At 32.7% G+C, this 19,515-nt stretch overlaps 1 protein-coding gene across 1 annotated transcript in view; it reads right to left on the reverse strand.

Annotated features, from left to right (window-relative positions):
- Nucleotides 1-910: 910 nt before the first annotated feature.
- LOC149560182 (uncharacterized) overlaps nt 911-19,515 on the reverse strand; it is a 188,602-nt gene continuing 169,997 nt past the window's right edge. The window contains exon 4 of the mRNA XM_089824538.1: nt 911-1,500. Coding sequence (XP_089680664.1) covers nt 1,496-1,500 — 5 coding nt within the window. The 3' untranslated portion in view covers nt 911-1,495. The remainder of the gene's footprint in view (nt 1,501-19,515) is intronic.

The following is a 19,515-nucleotide window of genomic DNA, read 5'->3' on the forward strand; positions in this document are numbered from 1 at the left end:
AGTACAAAATAAAATAGAAACCTTCTAAATAAAAATTGAAGTTTTAAAATAATTTTGCATGCTTAAAGTCATATTTTTCTATTATTTTACTAAAGTTGTTTATATATTTCTTGTAGATAATATTCACACAAATCATATATTCTTAATATAAAGCACCAATTTTAAGAATATGCTCAAAATGAAATCACCATCCAAAGAAATAAATTCTTGCATAGTGTTATGATAAAAAATACATTACAATTTTATTTAAGTAAAAAAAATCAATAATTGTGGCTCCATAATACAGCTCATATGGAACATTTATAACAGAAGGAAACTAAAATAGAAACTTGATAAAGCTAAGGTTTTTTTAAATGAACTATAGAATACTTAGAAATTTACTACATGCAAATCATTTTAAAATGATTTAAAAAGTTACCTTTCTAATTTTTTTACATACAAATCATTTAAAATCATACAAAGCATAGTTTTTTTAAAATATATAAATTAAAAGAATTGTATCTATTAGCTACAAATCAATATAAATTTACAACATATAAATCTTAACATAATATTTAAGATATCTAATTGATTATCAAATTAATTTAAAATCCCTTAAATTAACTTGCCCCAATTTAAGTCAAATCACAAAGAATTTTGGCACCTCTTGGTCTTTTGTACAATAATTTCATCACATAATCAAAGGAAGTAATATAATTGAAGTCTGTGCACTAAACAAAGATTCAACCAATCGCACATAACAAGATTTTTTTTTAAGTTCACCTAGTATGCTTCTAAATCTATGGTTGTTGGTATAATAATTATAAAAGGCCAGATATCAAAACTCAATTTTTGTGCAGTAAAAGAAATTTTCAGAAATCCAAACTTAATGGAATGAATAGTCACTCAAAATCAAAACTAACAATGACTATAACTTCATTCCAAAATAAAGAGAAATATTTAGATTTGAAAATATGTTCATGCAAATATATCCCATTCAAAATATAAAGAGATAACAACACCCATAACAGATCCTTGGCACAAAGGAGCCAATAACCAATGGATCAAGATTCTTGCATACAACCATTATTATAAACTCCACTACCATCAATACTTTTGAGGTCACCATTCACATAAACCTCTAAACGTTCCTGCCTTCCTAAAATATAAAGAAGAGCAGGGTATTTACTGTAACAACATTTTAAGTGAAAATCTTAGCATTACATACCCAAGAGTGCAAGACATTTTCTTATTTAAAAACTCAAAGCTAAACAACTAATGGATCATAGTCTTTGCAGAAACCTCAAACTTCACTGATACATATATTTTATAGTTGATGCATACATCAAATTAATGCCATAAAATCAATTATAAACTCTTTGAAGGAGAAATAAAAATTCAAGCATGAAAAATCTCCATGGATCAAATCCTCCAGATTTCCAAGAGTAGTCATTTCCTTATCCGATTCATCTCCATTCCCACCCACAAATATTTTGATTTTGTGTGATGAATACCTCTAATCTACGAAACCCACAATTTGACAATGAAACAAAGTATAGAATATAAGACATACTGGGTTACTCAATAGTCTTGGCCATAGCTTTGTGTTATGCTAAAAATATGTATTTGTAGGATAGAGGGAGGTGTTTCACATCAATTAGAATTAATTATTTGCTTCAAAATGTAAATGTCTCTTTATTTTTGGCTTTTTGACATTCAGATTGTGAAGATGGAAGTGGAATAGGAAAGGTTTCTTTTTTCTTACAACCATTTTTTTGGATGACCTCCTATAGAGGGTATTATGCCATTATAGAGTTATGCCTCTCGGCATAAATATACATACCCATTTTATTTGAATAGAGTGAAGGTAATATCAAAATGAAAGAAAAATGAACAAAGAATAGTAGATTCACAAAAAGATAATGAAATATTGTTTTAGTACAGACAAAAAATAAACCAATTCTCATTGTATCTAGTAGTATCAACCATTTATATCATTCATGAAAGTAATGGTAATTCTGAAGATCATATTTGTATTGATTGGCTAGCCTTAAACATCACATATTAAGGAGAAAATTAAGCTTGGAAAAAATAAGTCAACTTTGACTATTTAACACTTTTAGTCTTGGAATGAAACTTAATGTGTGATGTTTAAACTATCTGGTGTCGATCTTCCTATAATCTGATATCGGGTGTAACAAAAGTTTATATGTTATCAACTTAGATTGAAGAATACAATCCACACCAAAATAATATATATGTATGAACAAGTTCCATTGACTATGATATTTTCAATCAAGAACACATTGAAATCTTTGTGGATTTAAGATCATTGATCAATATATTATATAGAAACAAACTATATTGGTATTTGAGTTATGCTTGCCAAAACATCCATTCAACATTGTCAACCTTTTTGCCAAGATCTTGAAAACAACAACCAAATCAATATTATAATTCATTGGTATCTAAGGTATGCGATGTGAATATGTGAAGATGCTAAAAATATAAAGGTAAAATGTAGGGTATGAGTTTTATAGTGCACATATAAATTACAAATATCCCTTTAGAAGAGTACAAATAGAGGTCAAGCCACCTAGTCATAAGTTTCTTGATTTGACTCTAAATTATATTTATGTTACCCAAATGGGATCAAACCAATGCTAACACAACCTAACAGCATGGTAAAGTCAAAAAAATATTTTTTTTGTTACAAGCATACTAAACCTATCATGACTAATAACCACGAAATAAGGAGATATAAGATAAATAAAAATTTAAAAGGGAGACTACCTAGAAAACATAGATAATACATAGAAAAGTTGCAAGCATACATCAAAGATAATTAGCCTAATCAAAAAAGATTAATTAGGGAAAAGAAATGACCAATGAGTAAAAGGACAAATAATATCTAAAAATGGAAAATGAAAAGGGTGGTGATAAGTTAAATAAAATATATGTAAAATATTAAAATCTACCAATCATTGGACAACAAGTTACATAGGGTTATTTGATCAACTTTCATTAAAAATTCAAATTTGATGCCTTTTCATTACATATTCTTATGGTGGGAAGAAGTTACAATGGAAACCCTCATGAAAAGTAGTGAAGGATGGAAAAAAATGGTATTAAAAATAAAAAATGAAAGAAATATTATTGAAGGATGAATGGACATTAAATCCACCTAACATGGATTAGGAGGTGGAGGCACTAATAAGATAGATGGAAGATATATCAAGTATAGTATACAAATGTTACAACCTTTTCATGGACGACAAGTGTAGGTAATTCAAAGTAATGATGGGGTGAGAATTATTCGTCTATTTTATTATGATTATGTTTTTAAGTAATCATGGATTAGAGAAATTAATTATTACATTTTGGTAGTGAAAAGAAAATAATATGTTAACAACATATATGTGCATGTGTTAGTGTGTGTGTGTGTGTGTGTGTGTGTGTGTGTGTATATACATATGTGTGTGTGTGTGTGTGTGTGTGTGTGTGTGTGTGTGTGTATGTATATGAATATATATGTCTATATACATACATATATGTATGTATGTATGTATGTATGTATATATACACACACACACATATATATATACATACATAATATATACATACATACATACATATATATATGTATATGTATATGTATATGTATATGTATGTATGGAAGATATATATATTAGTATAGTTTCAAATTAGATATTTATTCAATTTTTATTTGAATGATCTAGAATTATTATTGAAAAAAGAATGAAGTTATCCACTATTATTATTTGATTTATGAGAGGAAGAGTATGATGTTACCAAGGAGGGGCTTGTCTAAGTCCAAGCAATTGGATCTTTGGTCCCAAAAGAAGGTAGGGTTTAGTTATCCATAATCTTTTGTGATGTGGGCTTGGACCTATAAACTTTGAGGGAATACTTTTTCACATTTGGCATCTAGGCAACTTGGAATAACATTTATACCTGCTAATCCTAAATTCAAATAATATGTTCATCTAATTTATCCTTCATTGAGTTGAAATAATAAAATGATTAGATATACATTTATCCTATTCTCATATGGCTAATAAGATAAGGTAGTGATGTTACCAAGTAGGGGCTTGTCTAAGTCCAAGAAATTGGATCTTTTTTCCAAGATAGGGTAGGGGTCAACGACCTGTAATTTTTCGAGACATTGGCTTGGACCTGTAAACTTTGAGGGAATCCATTTGCATATTTCGCATCGAGGAAACTTGGATAATATCAACTCCTTCCATCTTTTGAGGTTTATATGGAGTAATGTATCACAATTCACATTTTCTTGAAACTTATATATGCATGCATGTACTAATGATAACTTATGGTTTCACAATTCTATTGAAGAAGGAAATCATCTTCTTGACTCTAGTAAGGCATTAATTAACAAAGCATGTATTATGTTTCTATATCGTATCTTATTTGTATTTTCGTGCATTCATGTGTTTGCATTGTGTTTTTATGCATTAAGATATATATATATATATATATATATATATATATATATATATATATATATATATATATATATCCTTCAGGTCTTTTTGCATATTTAAATATGTGTTGTGTCTATGAAAGGTCATCTATGAATGTTCTTGCTTGAGGACAAGCAAATTCAAGAGGGGCGAACTGTGATATCCCCACCTTGACATATGATTTAATAATAAATAATTATTATATATAAAGTTTATAATATTAAGGATAAATAATATATATCAAAATAAATAATATAATAATATTAAGATAAAGCTATAAATTATAATATATGATAATAATATAAATATTAGCATATCAATTATATAGACTTTTATATTATGTTTTATGTGTGTGTGTGTGTGTGTGTGTGCATGTGTATGTATATATGTATATATGTATGTATATATGTATATATACTATAAATAATAAATATCAATATCAATATAATATTATTAGTATAATATAAATAAAAAGATGTAACTCTTGGAACTAAAAACTATATATACATAGAGAATTTTAACGTTAGGAATAGGGAATCATAAGCATGGAGAAAGATAAAGGAAAATAGAAGGACTCATTTGACAATAAGAAAAAGAAATAAAGAAATTGATGAAGGTCTAGCAAGGGACATTACAAACAAGTTGCATGGATGATAAATATTCTTGAAGGAATACAAGAAACGGTTGAAGAACCAATGGTTATACATTGTGACAACACCAGTGCTATCAACAAATCCAAGAATCTAGTAATGCACTCAAAAACCAAACATATAGCAATAAAATATCATTTCCTAAGATAACAAGTGGAGAATAAAGAAGCTAGACTAGAATATATTCCAAAAAAGAAACAAGTTGTTAGTATATTTACAAAGTCATTTCCAAGATAGAGCTTTGAGTACTTAAGGAGCAAGCTAGGGGTTCTACCCCTATCTAAAATCAAGTAAGAAGATGTATTGTGCATCTATTCATGAAGATCCTAACATAACATTTTCTACATGGGCTAATGTAAGCATGGGTTGTTCACGAGAAGAGTAGTCTAAGAAAAAGATAACCTGAACATCATAATCAAAGTGAGAAGCAAGATTAATAAAAGGTGTAATGCCTTTGGAATTGTTGTCAAAGGGGGAAAACATATCAGAAGATATGAAGTCAAAAAGAGATAATGTAGATAGAGATGAGAAGTTGAAGAGAATCTAAAAGGAATCATACAAGAATCAAAAAGATCGTATTGTATGGGGGAGATCAATTTCAGGGCAGAGGAATACATTGCTTATTCTTGTTTTGCCATCAATGTTAGAGGGGGAGATTGTTGGCATAATTGATTTACTAGTTGTTGATAAAGAAGGGGAAGTTATGAATTGTATTGTTCATTAGTTATATTTTTTGTCATTGATGTCAAAAGTTTGACATATTATTTCATGTTGTTACCATATCATTAGAAACTATATTGTTTGGAGCACCAAGGAATCAAGGAGGAAATAAGAAAGACAACTTATTGAGTAATAATTGGAATGATTAATGGAAGTAGCTTCATGTGACAAATTATCTTCTTAAATTATTGAAACATTGAGTGAAGTTTCTTTTTATCGATGAAGTGGAAAAGTCGAGTCAAGTTTTAGGTCAAGAAATATAAGACTGTTCAAGAAGCCCCTATACGAATGGAGATATGTTTTTTGTGATCATTGGATCTTGATTTAGGGTTTGTGAAGTACAAAAAGGAAAAAGAAAACGAGAAGGAAGAGAAGAAGTGTGGTTGGAAGTGAAATAGACCTATCATAGCATAGAAGAAAAAAGGTGTGTTGCAAACAAAGAAGAACATTGAAAGGTATGTTGTGATTTAAGACATATGTAACTGATAATAAAATTATAGGTATAACTAAATCTTATCGATAGACAATTTTAAAGTTGTTATTTTGTTGATTACTAATTCACCCCACCCTTTAGTAATCAATCCTATACCTACAATTTCTACGTTTTTTTCCCTTTACATGGTTTCCATATTAAATATATGTGTCAAGTGCGTGAATGCTTATGTGTTGCAAAGTTTATTTTCATGTTATTTTTTTAATGTTGCAACTTGCTAAAAGATAAGTAATTACTCTAATACTTGGTATAAGTAAGAATGGAGAGATAACAATTTGAAGTAAAGTTGTTGCAAGTATGATTTGAGACATTGAATGTGGTTTTCGGGTTATTGATATGAAAGTTTATGAAGCTTGAATTGGTACTAAAAAATTTGAAAGGCATGTTCGATAACTGGATATATCTGATCCACCCCTCTCTTAGTTATCAAATAATTGGTATCAAAGCTAAGTACTTGAAGGAGGAAGTTTGAAGGGACTTGAGCTAAAGATCCAAAAATGTATAAGAGAGATGTACCAAAGCTGAACAATGAGTGTATATGAGAAATATGTTAGCAAGAAACACTAATCTATTAAAAGAGCAAAGCATTAACTAGCATAAAAATCATAACATATGAGATAGACAAAGTGAAAACCCTCAAATGAGAATATGAGCCATGGAATGGCTCTCCCAATGACAATGGTCACTTGATTTAGGGATGAGTCTATTATGTGGATGTGGGATGTATGCTCAAGATACTCAAACTATGCTTCAATGGAGATGGAAAATGGAAAATTGGTAGCTTTGTGAGCTCTCAATTTGGCATTATAAGGGTATGGTTAAGGGCTTTGGCTTCTCAAACTAGCATTATAACTTTAACTCAAGGATTGTGATGATATGGCTTGGGAGGGGATTCAATTTATAAGCAAGAGGCTTGAGGGATGGAGGGCTAAGATGGAAGGAAAGGAGAAAGCTTATGGAGGGCTCATATTGAATGAGAGGAGAGCACATGGATTGTGCTTCCTTACAGCCAATCAGGGAGTGACACATGTCACAGGGTGAGTGGATGGAGGAAAGGGCAAGGATGAGTCAACAAAGGAGGCTCAAGGCATTAAATGGCTTGTAAGAGCAATGAATGGGCTTGTAAGAGTCTTTATGGCCTTGTAAGAGCATTCATGGTTGGGTGGTTAGGATATTTTAGAGGGAGTTGAGATTGTTGACTTTGCTTGGCTTAGGAAAGTCTTAAGCTTGCTTAGGGAATGTGAGAAGGTTAGGGGGGGATTAGAGGTGATTTAGGATTTAGATTAGGGATGTTAGAGATATGCAAGTGGATGGCATTCAATGAGGGTGGGTGAGTTAGTAGCTAACCTTGGTTAGTATGGGTGGATGGGGTGGATTAAGCTAAAAAGGGGGTTTAGAGATAGGCTTTAGGAAGAGGATAAAGTCCTTCTAGAAGAGTCTAGAACTTCATAACGTTTTGAGGATAAATAAAGTTTATTTATCTCAAGGGTTTGGGTTGAGGGAATATTTATTAAAACATTTTAAATAAACATGAAGATTGATATTTAACCTTAGTTAAATATTTTGAGTTGGGATTAAGGGTAGAAAATGATGAGATTAGCCTTTAATCGAAATTAAAGAAGGATTAGAAGATTTTGGAAGAGGTTAGTGGTCTTAAGGAAATTGGCCAAGTTTTGGGCAAAAAATAAATAAATTATTTATTTTGGGATTTTTGGTCAATTTATTAATTAAATAATTAATAAATAAAAAAATAATGTTTAAATAAGATTTAAACATTTTTGGGAGGGATTCCTTAATTAAATATTTTTAATTAAGACAAGGGGATTTAATGGCATAAAAATAAATAAATTAATTAAATAATTAATTAATTAATTAATGATGATGTCATCAAGGACTTTTCATAAAAGAAAAATGCTTTATTTTCTAAAAGATTTTTAGGTGTCTACAATGAGAACTCCTCATGGAAAAAATAGGTGAGGCAACATTTATCTAGAATTGGAGACAATGCTACACACTAGTTAGACAATGCATATGTTTCTCCCACCCCTCCTATGAATGTGAAGGAGATGCCACAAAAGAAAGAGTATAATACTTTGATGATTGAGATTGCATCTGCTCTAAATGATGCTAGGTTTGATGATATCAAGAACTATTAGAGTAAAAAGTTAATTAATTTCATTTATTAAATTACCTTTACTCCCTTCTTAAGATTTCTCTTTATGCACTTTCATTTCTATTTAATAATTAATTAGTAATTATTAAATGTCACTTACCTCTTAGGGTTTCACTTTTAAGTTTTTTGATTTCCTTCTATAAGGATTGATCTTTTGTAAATATCTATCATCATTTCAGTCTAATAATATTTTTTTCATATTCTGAAAGCAAAATCCTTGCCTCTTCTTTGTCTTTTCTTCTCTGTGACAAGTTCTTGCATACAAATGTTCTTCGAGTTTTGTAGATTTGCATTGCTCAAATCCTACATGGTATTAGAGCCTGACCTACTATAGCTTGTTCTTATTTGGAGAAAAAGAAGAACTAGGGTTTGACAAAACATATCTTACTTTTTCGAGTATTTTTTGTGAAAATAGGGGGGTCTCTAAAATTTCAAGGGCTTTGATGGATTCAAAATACGTAAAAACCCCTATTTTCAAATACAATTTCTCAATTTTGGACAACGCTAACTAGGGAGGCAAAAATATTTGCATCCCAGGGTCATACAGCCTTTGGCACATGAATTGAGATGGATTTTTTCTAAATTAAAAAATTAAAAGTTGGCATTTTTCAAAAAATGTGTCGTCATTGCCATCAATGTTTGCAGCCTACACACCACCAAACCACCCTCATGCCGCCTACGTGCCTTCTCTGTGCCACCTCCGTCAATCACGCACTGCCCAATCCTCGCTCAACCTCCACTGCTATCATGCAGTCATATGGGTGGGGTTGAGGGGTTAAAGTTTTAGCTCTCCTTCAATTTATTATAAGGTTTGAAATTTTTTTTTGCTATACAAAAGCGCTGGCAATCTTTTTGCTCTAACTTGATGATATGGAGGTATTCTTTGGATCTGAAAGAAGGGGTATCAAAAAGCTACTTCAGAGATGGAGATGATGGTGAAGGTTTTTTTTGAAATTTTTTTAGTTTGATAATTATTTTTTCACTTGAAGTTAGATGATTCTTTCTATCTTTCGAAGGCATAACTTCCTTATTTTAGCTCCATTTGTTTATCTAAAAGAAGGGTCAAAAAGCTCTTCTCAAGCTATATCCAAATTCTCTATGATTTTTATCAGTATTTCTCAAAGGTACATGTGATTCTCAAACTAAAGATTTTTTTCTCTATTCTTGTTCACACATTCCTCCTAGCAGTTGAGTTTCATTTTTTTGCATTATGGGGAGTGTTTTGTATTATTGTTTATGTTATGTACATCAGTAAACTAGAACATTTTTCAAAAAATAGTCTAACACCTTCTAAAAGAATGGCTAAGACTTCTTCTTGTCTAGAACTTCTGACCCATAATAACTATCACTCATGGAAGTCCCTGATGACAAGACTTCTCTAGTCAAAGGGGTTGTGGTCTTGTTTAGATGTAGTATAGCCATTTTTATGAAGGCCTTCGGAGGTCATGCAACATAAGAACAAGATGGATGAAGTAATGGGGTTAATTTCTTTACAAATATACAATAGTCTACAATTTCATCTTGATGGTTGCAATACCCCTCTAGCTATGTGGACCAAAGCTTGACAGCTTGTTAGGTAGACTGAATGACTTCAGGGCACTTTAGATTGAGGCAGAGCTTACCTATCTTGAAATGGATTATTTTGCTTCCATTGAGGACTTCTTGATGAAGTTTAAAAAATAGAGATCTTTATTGCAGGGTTGTGGGATAACCAAGACTGATACTAAGTGCATTTACCTGACTCTTTCTAAGCTTTGTGGAAACTTTCAGATTTTAACTTCCACCTTCTATTCTACCAATGACCCTTTGGGTACTAGATTTACCATGCCATCCTTTGAGGTTTTTTGTGATTGTTTGACACAAGATAAGATAAGATAGATAAGATAAGATAAATTTATTAATGTCCAACAAAAGACCACAATGTAGGTCTATGGGACTGGAAGCTTACAACAAGGAAAAAGCAGACAAACGAAGCACCAAATGGTGTCCAAAAAAGAACAAGCACAACAAAAGGAGAATAAATTAGGAAACACCACAAAAAAGATTAAGTATCTATCTTCACAGGGAAAAAGTCCAACAGTGACTCATCTGTGTGGCTACCAGAAGCCCTGTGATGAAGTTGAGTGCCACGAGAGGAGTGTTGCTGGCAAAAAGGTCCCATGTAGGGTCTCATTGATCTGGAATAGCCCGTGTTAGGGAAACTGTACAGTCGCTTCACACCTCGAGCTGGAGTTAAGGGCGAGAAGAAGGTTTTAATAAGCTATGCCTAGGTCTGACTCCTAGGAAATGAAAGCTCTAAAGTATGGTCACAAAGCTGTAAGGACTCACGGAGATAGAGTGCAATGCAATGCTGATCGATGTACCTAAAAAAATCTAAGAGGGATCTACAATCTCTAAACAGACAGTAAAATCTCCCTCTAATCTCGTAGTATATGGGGCATCTGAAAAGAAAATGAATCTCAAATTCTGCCTCTGCTAAGGTACAAAGTGTACACACCCAATCCTCTCTAGCAATATGGTGATCGACCTGAATCCAGAGTTTGTGTGAGCCTCTCTCTTAGTTAGATTCTCTCGTAGGCTCACAGACTTATGCATTGGTAGCTTGACGATCTTCTAGAACAAAGGAGAAGAAATAGAATTCACATCCTATTGAGTCTCAGATTAATTCTATCCCTCACATCACATTAGGCCCACCATCTCCTAAGGGAGATAAACTAAATCCAGAAAGACCAAAGTGTGCTTATTGTAATAGGTCCAATCATGATGAGTCACGTTGTTATGAGATGAAGTTAGATGGCTATGCCAAACAAGTTTCAGACTTGACAACTCTTTTTTAAAAGAGCAACATTGTTATTCCTTCTACTTCTTATAGATCTTCTTCATCATCATCATTTCAATTAGATGGTAAAGATATAAGAAAGGGTCATGCACTATGTGCAATTAATGCTCCACAATCTTCTAGATGGTTACTTGATTTAGGTTCTTCACACTATATGGCATCTTCTTTGGATTTTTTCTCTTCTTTTGAGGCTTCTCCTACTCCACACATTTTGATGGGAACAACACTATTATGATTATATGAGGAAAAGGTTATATTGGAATTGATAATGGTACATTTCATGATGTACTTTGTGTTCTATCTTTATCCTCTAAACTTCTCTTTATCTATCAGATTACACATAGTAGGATAGGGAATACATTTGAGTTTGCACAAGATTTAGTGCACATTAGAGATAGTGAAATAGGCAATATTATTCCTACAAGGATTGTTGATCACTCTTCCCACCTATACTCTTTCTCTCATTTTGGTCCACCATCTCCACTATTAGAGACTCGCTCTCCTTCTTCACAAGAGACTATTGAGGTGAAGTTGGGTCACTTGAACTTATGTGTTTTTCTTAAAACTAGTGTTGTGGCTTCTACACCTCTACCTCCTATTCAGATTCCATTTATTGCACATGATTACTCTTCAGCATTTTCTACCATTATAACTACATTCATCGAGCCACCTACTATAGTTGTCGAGGATATATTAGAGGACACACATATCCTCTTAGATGACAGATTCAGCACACCTTTTATCCCACCTACATTAGAAATTCTATTTTAGGATTCTCATGCATTCTCCTTTGAGCATCAACTAGGACATCCAACTTCACCTTACATTCAGGGGTTTCACCCTCCTTGTCTGCCACCTTCGTTTCTTTCAGATTGGAGTCACATTGGTATGTTCATTGACACAAAAGTTATGTCATTCTCGGGGGGCTATGGAATCTCAAGCCTTTATCATGGGGGGTTTCATTATACTTATTGTTTTGAGAGAATCGCTTGAGATATATCATTTGTACTTTTCATTTCTATCTCTTTTTAGAGTATGGTTTTTCCCACATGATTTTTCCTATTTATTTGTTTCATAGATATTTGGTTGTGATTGGGTACCTCATCAGGCCTTGTTGTCAGGACCCAAGTTTCCTTTTAGCATTGTAGTTTCCTTGTTTTTTCATGCATTATTTTTAGTTGCATTATTTCTCATCTTAACAGGGTGTGTTAGAGTAAAAGATTAATTTCATTTCATTTATTAAATTACCATTACACCCTTCTTAAGATTTATCTTTATGCATTTAAGTTTCCATTTAATAATTAATTAGTAATTATTAAAAATCATTTACCTCTTAGGGTTTCCCTTTTAGGATTTTTGATCTCCTTCTATAAGGATTGATCTTTTGTAAATATCTATCATATATTCAATCTAATAAGATTTTTTCATATTCTCTAAGAAAATCCCTTCCCTCTTCTTTGTCTTTTCTTCTCTGTGATAGGTTTTGTTGTGATGTGGAGCGTAATCAGACTTAGAGGATTATACGGCGCGGTTTCCCTCCAAATTATTTCTATAGGGGTTTGCAGGTAGCACCCCAGGTCACTCCCTGTTGTAGTATAGTGTGGGGTCGAGGGACAATGCCCCTAAAGCCAAAAGTGCCTTTATATTGTAAAAGGCATCGGCTATTATTTTTCCTATTAGATGACTTATTCTAGCCCTAATTATGTAAGTGGCAAAAGCTTGTATAAAAAGGCTTAAGGTTAGGGATTTCATTATATAATGGTGATATTGTAGCTTCTTGCGGCAATATTGAGCTGTAAGGGATTATGGATTGTAATCAAGGTGTAATCACTAGATAATAATAATATGGAGGAGTCTATTGGGATATTAAATTTTGCAACATTTCATGTTCCAAATATCATGCTAAAAGATAATCTTTATATGCAATTGGGTCTTATTCTCATGTTCAGACACATTCACTACTAATTTCAAATTTTATATCAAGTGATAAAATCCCATGTATGTATATGTACAAGTGTGAGATTTCCACAAGTACACACCTTTGACTATAATACATTTATATTAAAAAAAATTCCCATATATTTCTTGCATATTAGAATACATTTTCTCTAAAATATTACTTGATTTTTTTACCTAAAATAAATCATCTATGCATATTTTGATAACTTTTTTTACAACATAAAAACTTTAACAATTGGTCTAACACATGTTTTGAAGACCTATGCAGCCTTTTTTCTTTTCTATGAGATTGTTCATTGCTAATTTTTCATTTAGCTCAGATAGATAAGTATCTCAAATCCTCTTGAGTGCACATTTATTTTGTGAAAGATACATTATTTACCCTAATACTAAAATAGTAATGTTGATATATTTGGCTACTAAATGCATTCATGAGTTCAAAGTGCACAATTTTCTAGATGATGCAAGGTCTTACCTTATGATACTAAATACTTTGATAAAAGATTAAAAATTTAGTTAAAAGAACCAAGGAGTCTATTTGAATGGAATTTGCATCACTAATTCAAATTGTTTGAAGCTTTATTTTATATTTTGGTTTTTCCATGCATATATGATGAGCAATGTTACAATATGACAAATTATTCTATGGGATTCAAATCATCTTCTCAGCATTCGAGCACCAATCTTTCTTACCCATAATGTTTTTGCTATTTCACAATAACTTCCAAATCAAGCTGGAAAAATACAAAATTTGGTCAAATTTTGAGGCATACGATAAATCTAGTGATGAAAATTGAATGGAATTCCATCTCTACTCAGAAGTCTATCATCTACTATTGACTGGCTCAAAATCGTTGCCTAATGAATGAGCTAACATATAGTTTGCATTTGAAGTAAGATTTGAGTGATGACTATGTATTGGTGTGTTGGGTATAAGATTCAATGAACCAATGTTTGAGTATTTTGATAAGGCATTAAGATTTCAAGAGTTTCAAGATATCAATTATACCTCCACGTTTGATGCCTTTTATAGTTTGAAGCATGTGAGTTCATTCATGATGATTAAAAAGGTTTTAAAATAAATTGTGTCCCAATGCAATTATATGAAGAGTCATGCACAAAGCATGAGATGCTACTCTTTGCCAAATAATACCCTCCAAATATGGCATCATGCTTGTTGCATAAAGGAGGATGTTGGGCATAAATAAGTTTGATTTGGGATGACAACTATGAGTGAATCCTTATATTGGCAGAGAATCTCTACACAAGCCTAATTTTACTATGGCTAGAAAATGATAATAATATGTGTTGCCTCACTAATATTCTGAATTGGGGATAGTCAAATTAAATGAAAGTTTAGAGTTGCAAGGGAAGATATCAAATCTATGTGAAAGAGTGATTTTCATTTTTATTATTAGTTGTGATTAGTGTAAATATATTAGAAGAAAATTTCAAAATAGAGTATGAACAATCTTTGTATTGCAAAGAGATGTTACCCTAATAATGTTAGTGGTCTGAAGATGAAGTAAATATGCTCCTTGAGTGTGAGAAAAGATTGGATATTGTATCTATTTGAGCTAAGAAATCCACAAATAGCTCACACATTCCATAATAAGAAGTAATGCATTGTAGTCAACTCTAGCTATCATGAGGTTGGAGCATAAGTTTAGATCTAGCTCTCATTTTCCTTTTACAAAATAGTATCTCTGTCACCACTGCATTAAGAGCATGACTCAAAAGCTCCACCATCTTACTATGACATAATAACTTGATATCTCTAGAAATCATGCAGCTTATTGGATAGTGTTTACACAATAAATGCTTGAAGATTGAAATGAACATTGTCATTATGAATAGTAAGCCCCTAATACATATTATGGCATCACAAGGGATGATTACATGAAAGTGAAGTTCTTTTACCATGGATGGAATCAATCAGTTTGTCCAAGAGAAAGACATTATTTACAAAGATCATTGCTTATTTTTCCTTTATTAGAGATAAGCATCAATTCCAAGTGAGATATTGAAAGATGTTGATGATATTCAAGCATGTGGTGCTCTTCACAAAATCCCTAAGCCTATTTTCTACCTAAGCTTTTCATATTGGAAAGCTCAAGTAAGAAGCCTCATGAAAGTGCAAAATTTTGTTATTTTGCAAGGTGAATTTGTTGCCCCTAAAGGAAATTTTAGTATTGTCTATTAGTGCAAAAAACTTAGTCATTTACAAGGTAGAGTTGGTTAGTCAACACTATGATTGAGCCACAATAAAGGTTGAGCTATAAAGAGAAGAAGTGCACAAGTTTAGTATGTGCCAAGTAGCATATAGTCACCAAGTAGTTACTGGTTGTCGAGCTATCCAAAAGGCAACCCATCATATAATCCAACTACTATATGAGTTGATCATTTCAGAGAGAAAGTAGTTCAAGCCAAGTGAAGTCTATGTTGAAGATCAATAGGAAGAACCAACCACAACTGAGTGTTAGAGGTAATATGTGTTGAGTTATGTAGTTTGAGTATATAAGTTATGCAGTTTGAGTATACGAGTAACAAAATCTTATGTAAACCATTTTTCTAAGCATGAGACATGTTTCTATGTTTGAGGTGAAGATCAAGGACGTAATTATGCCTATAATTATGTATACTAATCCCTATGCAGTAGGAAGGACCAATTATAAAATTGGAAAGCTTAAGCAACAAAAAGGATGAATGAGAATTGTTGATTTCATTCTAGAAACCTCTTAAGATGGATATTTAAAGAGGGTTTCAAAGTTGAATTTTTGTAAAGGTTGTGTGTCAGCGAGTTAAAATTAGTGATCATTTGTGAAGGACTAAAGTGACCAAGTAGTGCAGTGAGGAGTTATTGTAGATCAGTCACATTGAGGTGATTAGCTATTGGAAAGAGAAGATCCTTTATCAACTAGCTAGTGCAGACTAAAGTATCAAGTTACTGTTACATTCCAATTAGTGTATCACTTGAATCTCTTAACAAAGTTTTCCTAACATGCCTATTGTAAATCTCCTAATAGAGTGCTTACTTAATTATGAAGTTTAAATCCTTCTTTAAAGTTAAACTTAATAGTCTTATATGCATTTAATAGAGCAAAACCCTGGTAGATCATCAGAAGTTATCAAATTGTATCCCTAATAGGTACTTTGTTACTGTACTACTGAAGATTTTATGGGTGTCATCCCCAAGGTTTTTTTACCTTCATCTTGGAGGGTTTATGCATTACCAAATCTTGTGTCAAGTGTTGATTACTTGTTTATATGATTTATTCATTCTAGTAGTTGTTAGATCTTATATTACATATCATTACATGATGTTGCATGATTAAGGTTAATGAAAAGTTGGTGAATTATATTTAGTATGGTTTATATTTGAAGTGGTAAGTTTTTTTGGAGATCCTAGTTCACCTCCCCCACCCCTCTCTCAGTATCTCATTTCCATTAAATTTGAACAATTGGTACCAGAGCTCATATTTCTAAGTAAGAAGTATAACCACTTGAGAGTCAAATATCTTGGAGATGAAAGCCTGCAAACTAGGAAAGGAGATTGAATATCAAGATCTTGATTTGTAGATTGCATTGGAACAAGTTCAGGATACAAAGGAGGAACTAAGGAAATCCTTTGAAAAGAAGGAAGGAGATGGAAATCTGGCAAAATGAAACACAATGCCAAGAAGCAAGCATTGAGGACTTATGTGATGAAGGTAGATCTAGCGAATCAGGTGAAGCAATAGAAGATCTATTGGAGAAGAACAAAAATATGAATGAAGAAGTAAGAGCACTAAAGAGAGAACATGAAATGCACTCAATAATACTATGTGAAGTGATGGAATAAAAAGAGTAAAGTTGAAGATGATAAGGCAATAGTTGATGAAGATAAGAGGCAAATGACTACAAGACTTGATGATAGGATCACTAAAGTACAAAGGTTGACATACAATCAATTTGACATGGTCAATCAGTTATTAAGTGTCAATCATGAAATTACAAGGAAGGTGGAAGAGATTGCAAACCTGAGATAAGAAAATAATCAATTGAAAAATGAATTGATAGTTGAAAAAAAAATTATTGAAAGAATGAACAAATCTGGAAAGACCATGAGAAAACTTGATGAACAGTTAAAAGTGCAAAGAAGACCTCATGATACAATTAGATTAGACTATACCGAGTTCATATCATTTGTTGAGAAAGGTGAGTCATCAAAGCATGAAGAACAATGGAATGCAATGTTGATGTATAGCATCAGTTGAAGTAATATTGCATACTTGAAATTGTGATTTAATGAATTTTGTTCATTTACTAATGAAATAAAAAATATTGATGCAAGAGCATCCAGAGGTATAAGGGCAATCCTGTGTCAACGAAAAAATGTACTTAGACTTAGTTTCTATTTCATGTGTTTTCATTTCGGGATACCCATTTGGGTCAAATAAAGGTTTCAACTCTCACAGTTCCACTATCAATGTTCTAGGATAGAGTATTTGAACACCTTGGGATACGTGTAAATGCCAAAAAAATAGGAGTATGTAATTGAGCCATCATTTTGGTGAACTAGAAGGTGTAAATTGGTCAGAAGATTTTAATTGTAATTTAGAGCATTCTACAAAAAGAATCAGGTTGAAAGGCCCCACGATTTGAAAGTTATTTCAATTTTTTGTTTTTAAGAGACCTCCTAAGAATGCTTCGAAGTCAGGTTAGGGGCATTAAATGACCTTGAATAGTGCCAAAAAATGGGGGACGACCAAAGCTGGTCCATAGGGCTATAGAGCGCTTTGAGAGCTTTTCAAAAATGTAAATGGTTCATCAATCAGAGCTACAATTCAGAAGTTATGCCTCCCAAAAGTTCGGTTACCATTTTTTGATTCTTCTAATTTTGCGCCGACTTCTAGGGCCTTCTATTTGGTCTGTGCATGCCTACTAGAACTTTCTAGAATGTACTCCTAATCCTTAACCCTCTGGGGTCTATTTAAGAACATTTTTGGCATTATAAAAGGCAGTTCGGAGTGGAGTTTGAGAGGAGGTACCAAAAGGAGAAATTATCTCCAGATTTATGATATTGTAAGTCCTTAGGGCATGTTTTGAAGTCTATTTTCTCTGTACTGAATGTAATATAATATTTACACAGTTAATACAATTTTTCCTTTCCTATTGTGTCCATTCTGTGCTTGGGTCGTGTCCCAATCAAGTGGTATTAGAGCCTAGTTTTCCTGAGTGTGTAGACAGAGCACCGACTGTGAAGCAGTTTGCACCAGGACTGTGTGGTTGTGGATTAGAGTTAAGAAGATGCCTACATGAAGAAAGTGTAGTGGAAGGGTTGGAGCTATTAATCCTGAGGAGGTTAGAGCCCTCCAAAGGCAAGTACAAGCATTGCAGGAGGAGCTCCGTAGAGGAACAAATGTTGCCGCAGGTGAGGAAAGTGAGGATGACAATGAAGAAGAAGAAATTGGACCAGAAGGGGAATTTGATAGGGAAGTTCTGAATCAGGCAAAGGAAAGGCTTTTTAGGGCCATTACTAAGTTTGGAAAAAGACCTACAATTGATGTGGGTGTATTTTCAAGAAATCTGAAACCAGATGAGTTGATCGACTAGATCAATGAACTAGAAGAGTACGTTGAGTATTAGGATATCAAAGATTCAGATAGGGTTAAGTTTGCAAAGGCCAAACTGAAAGGACATGCCAAAATCTACTGGCAAGATGTTCAATTAGAAAGAAATAGAAGAGGAAAGGATAAAATCACAAGGTGGGATCACATGGTGGACAAACTAAAGAAGCAGTCAATTCCTGTTGATTATGAGCTTGATTTGTTTAAGAAGATGCATGGGTTAAAGAAAGCGGGAAAATCAGTCCAACAATATACAGAGGAGTTTTATCGACTTTTGATTAGAGTAGGGAATGCAGAAGCAAATAAGGAGAAGGTTACTCCTTATATCAGTGGGTTGCGACCTAGCATCTAGGAAGAATTAAGTTTGGTAAGAATGACTGGCATCGAAGAGGCATACCAGTTTTCCCTACGAGTTGAAGAGAAGCTAAATAAGAGGTTTGAAGGGAGACAAAGAGGGTGTGGTCAAGGAGGAAGGGGTAATGGTAGGTCATCTGGAGACCGAAATGAAACCCAAAAGAAAAATGAAGATGTGGGTACTAGCAGGAACCAGAGGAACAAGGGTTTCAACCGCTCCCGAGATCAAGACTTTGG

This window comes from Cupressus sempervirens, chromosome 4, assembly GCF_028749045.1.
Source record: "Cupressus sempervirens isolate cs-2001-9-10 chromosome 4, ASM2874904v1, whole genome shotgun sequence".
Lineage (NCBI taxonomy): Eukaryota > Viridiplantae > Streptophyta > Pinopsida > Cupressales > Cupressaceae > Cupressus > Cupressus sempervirens.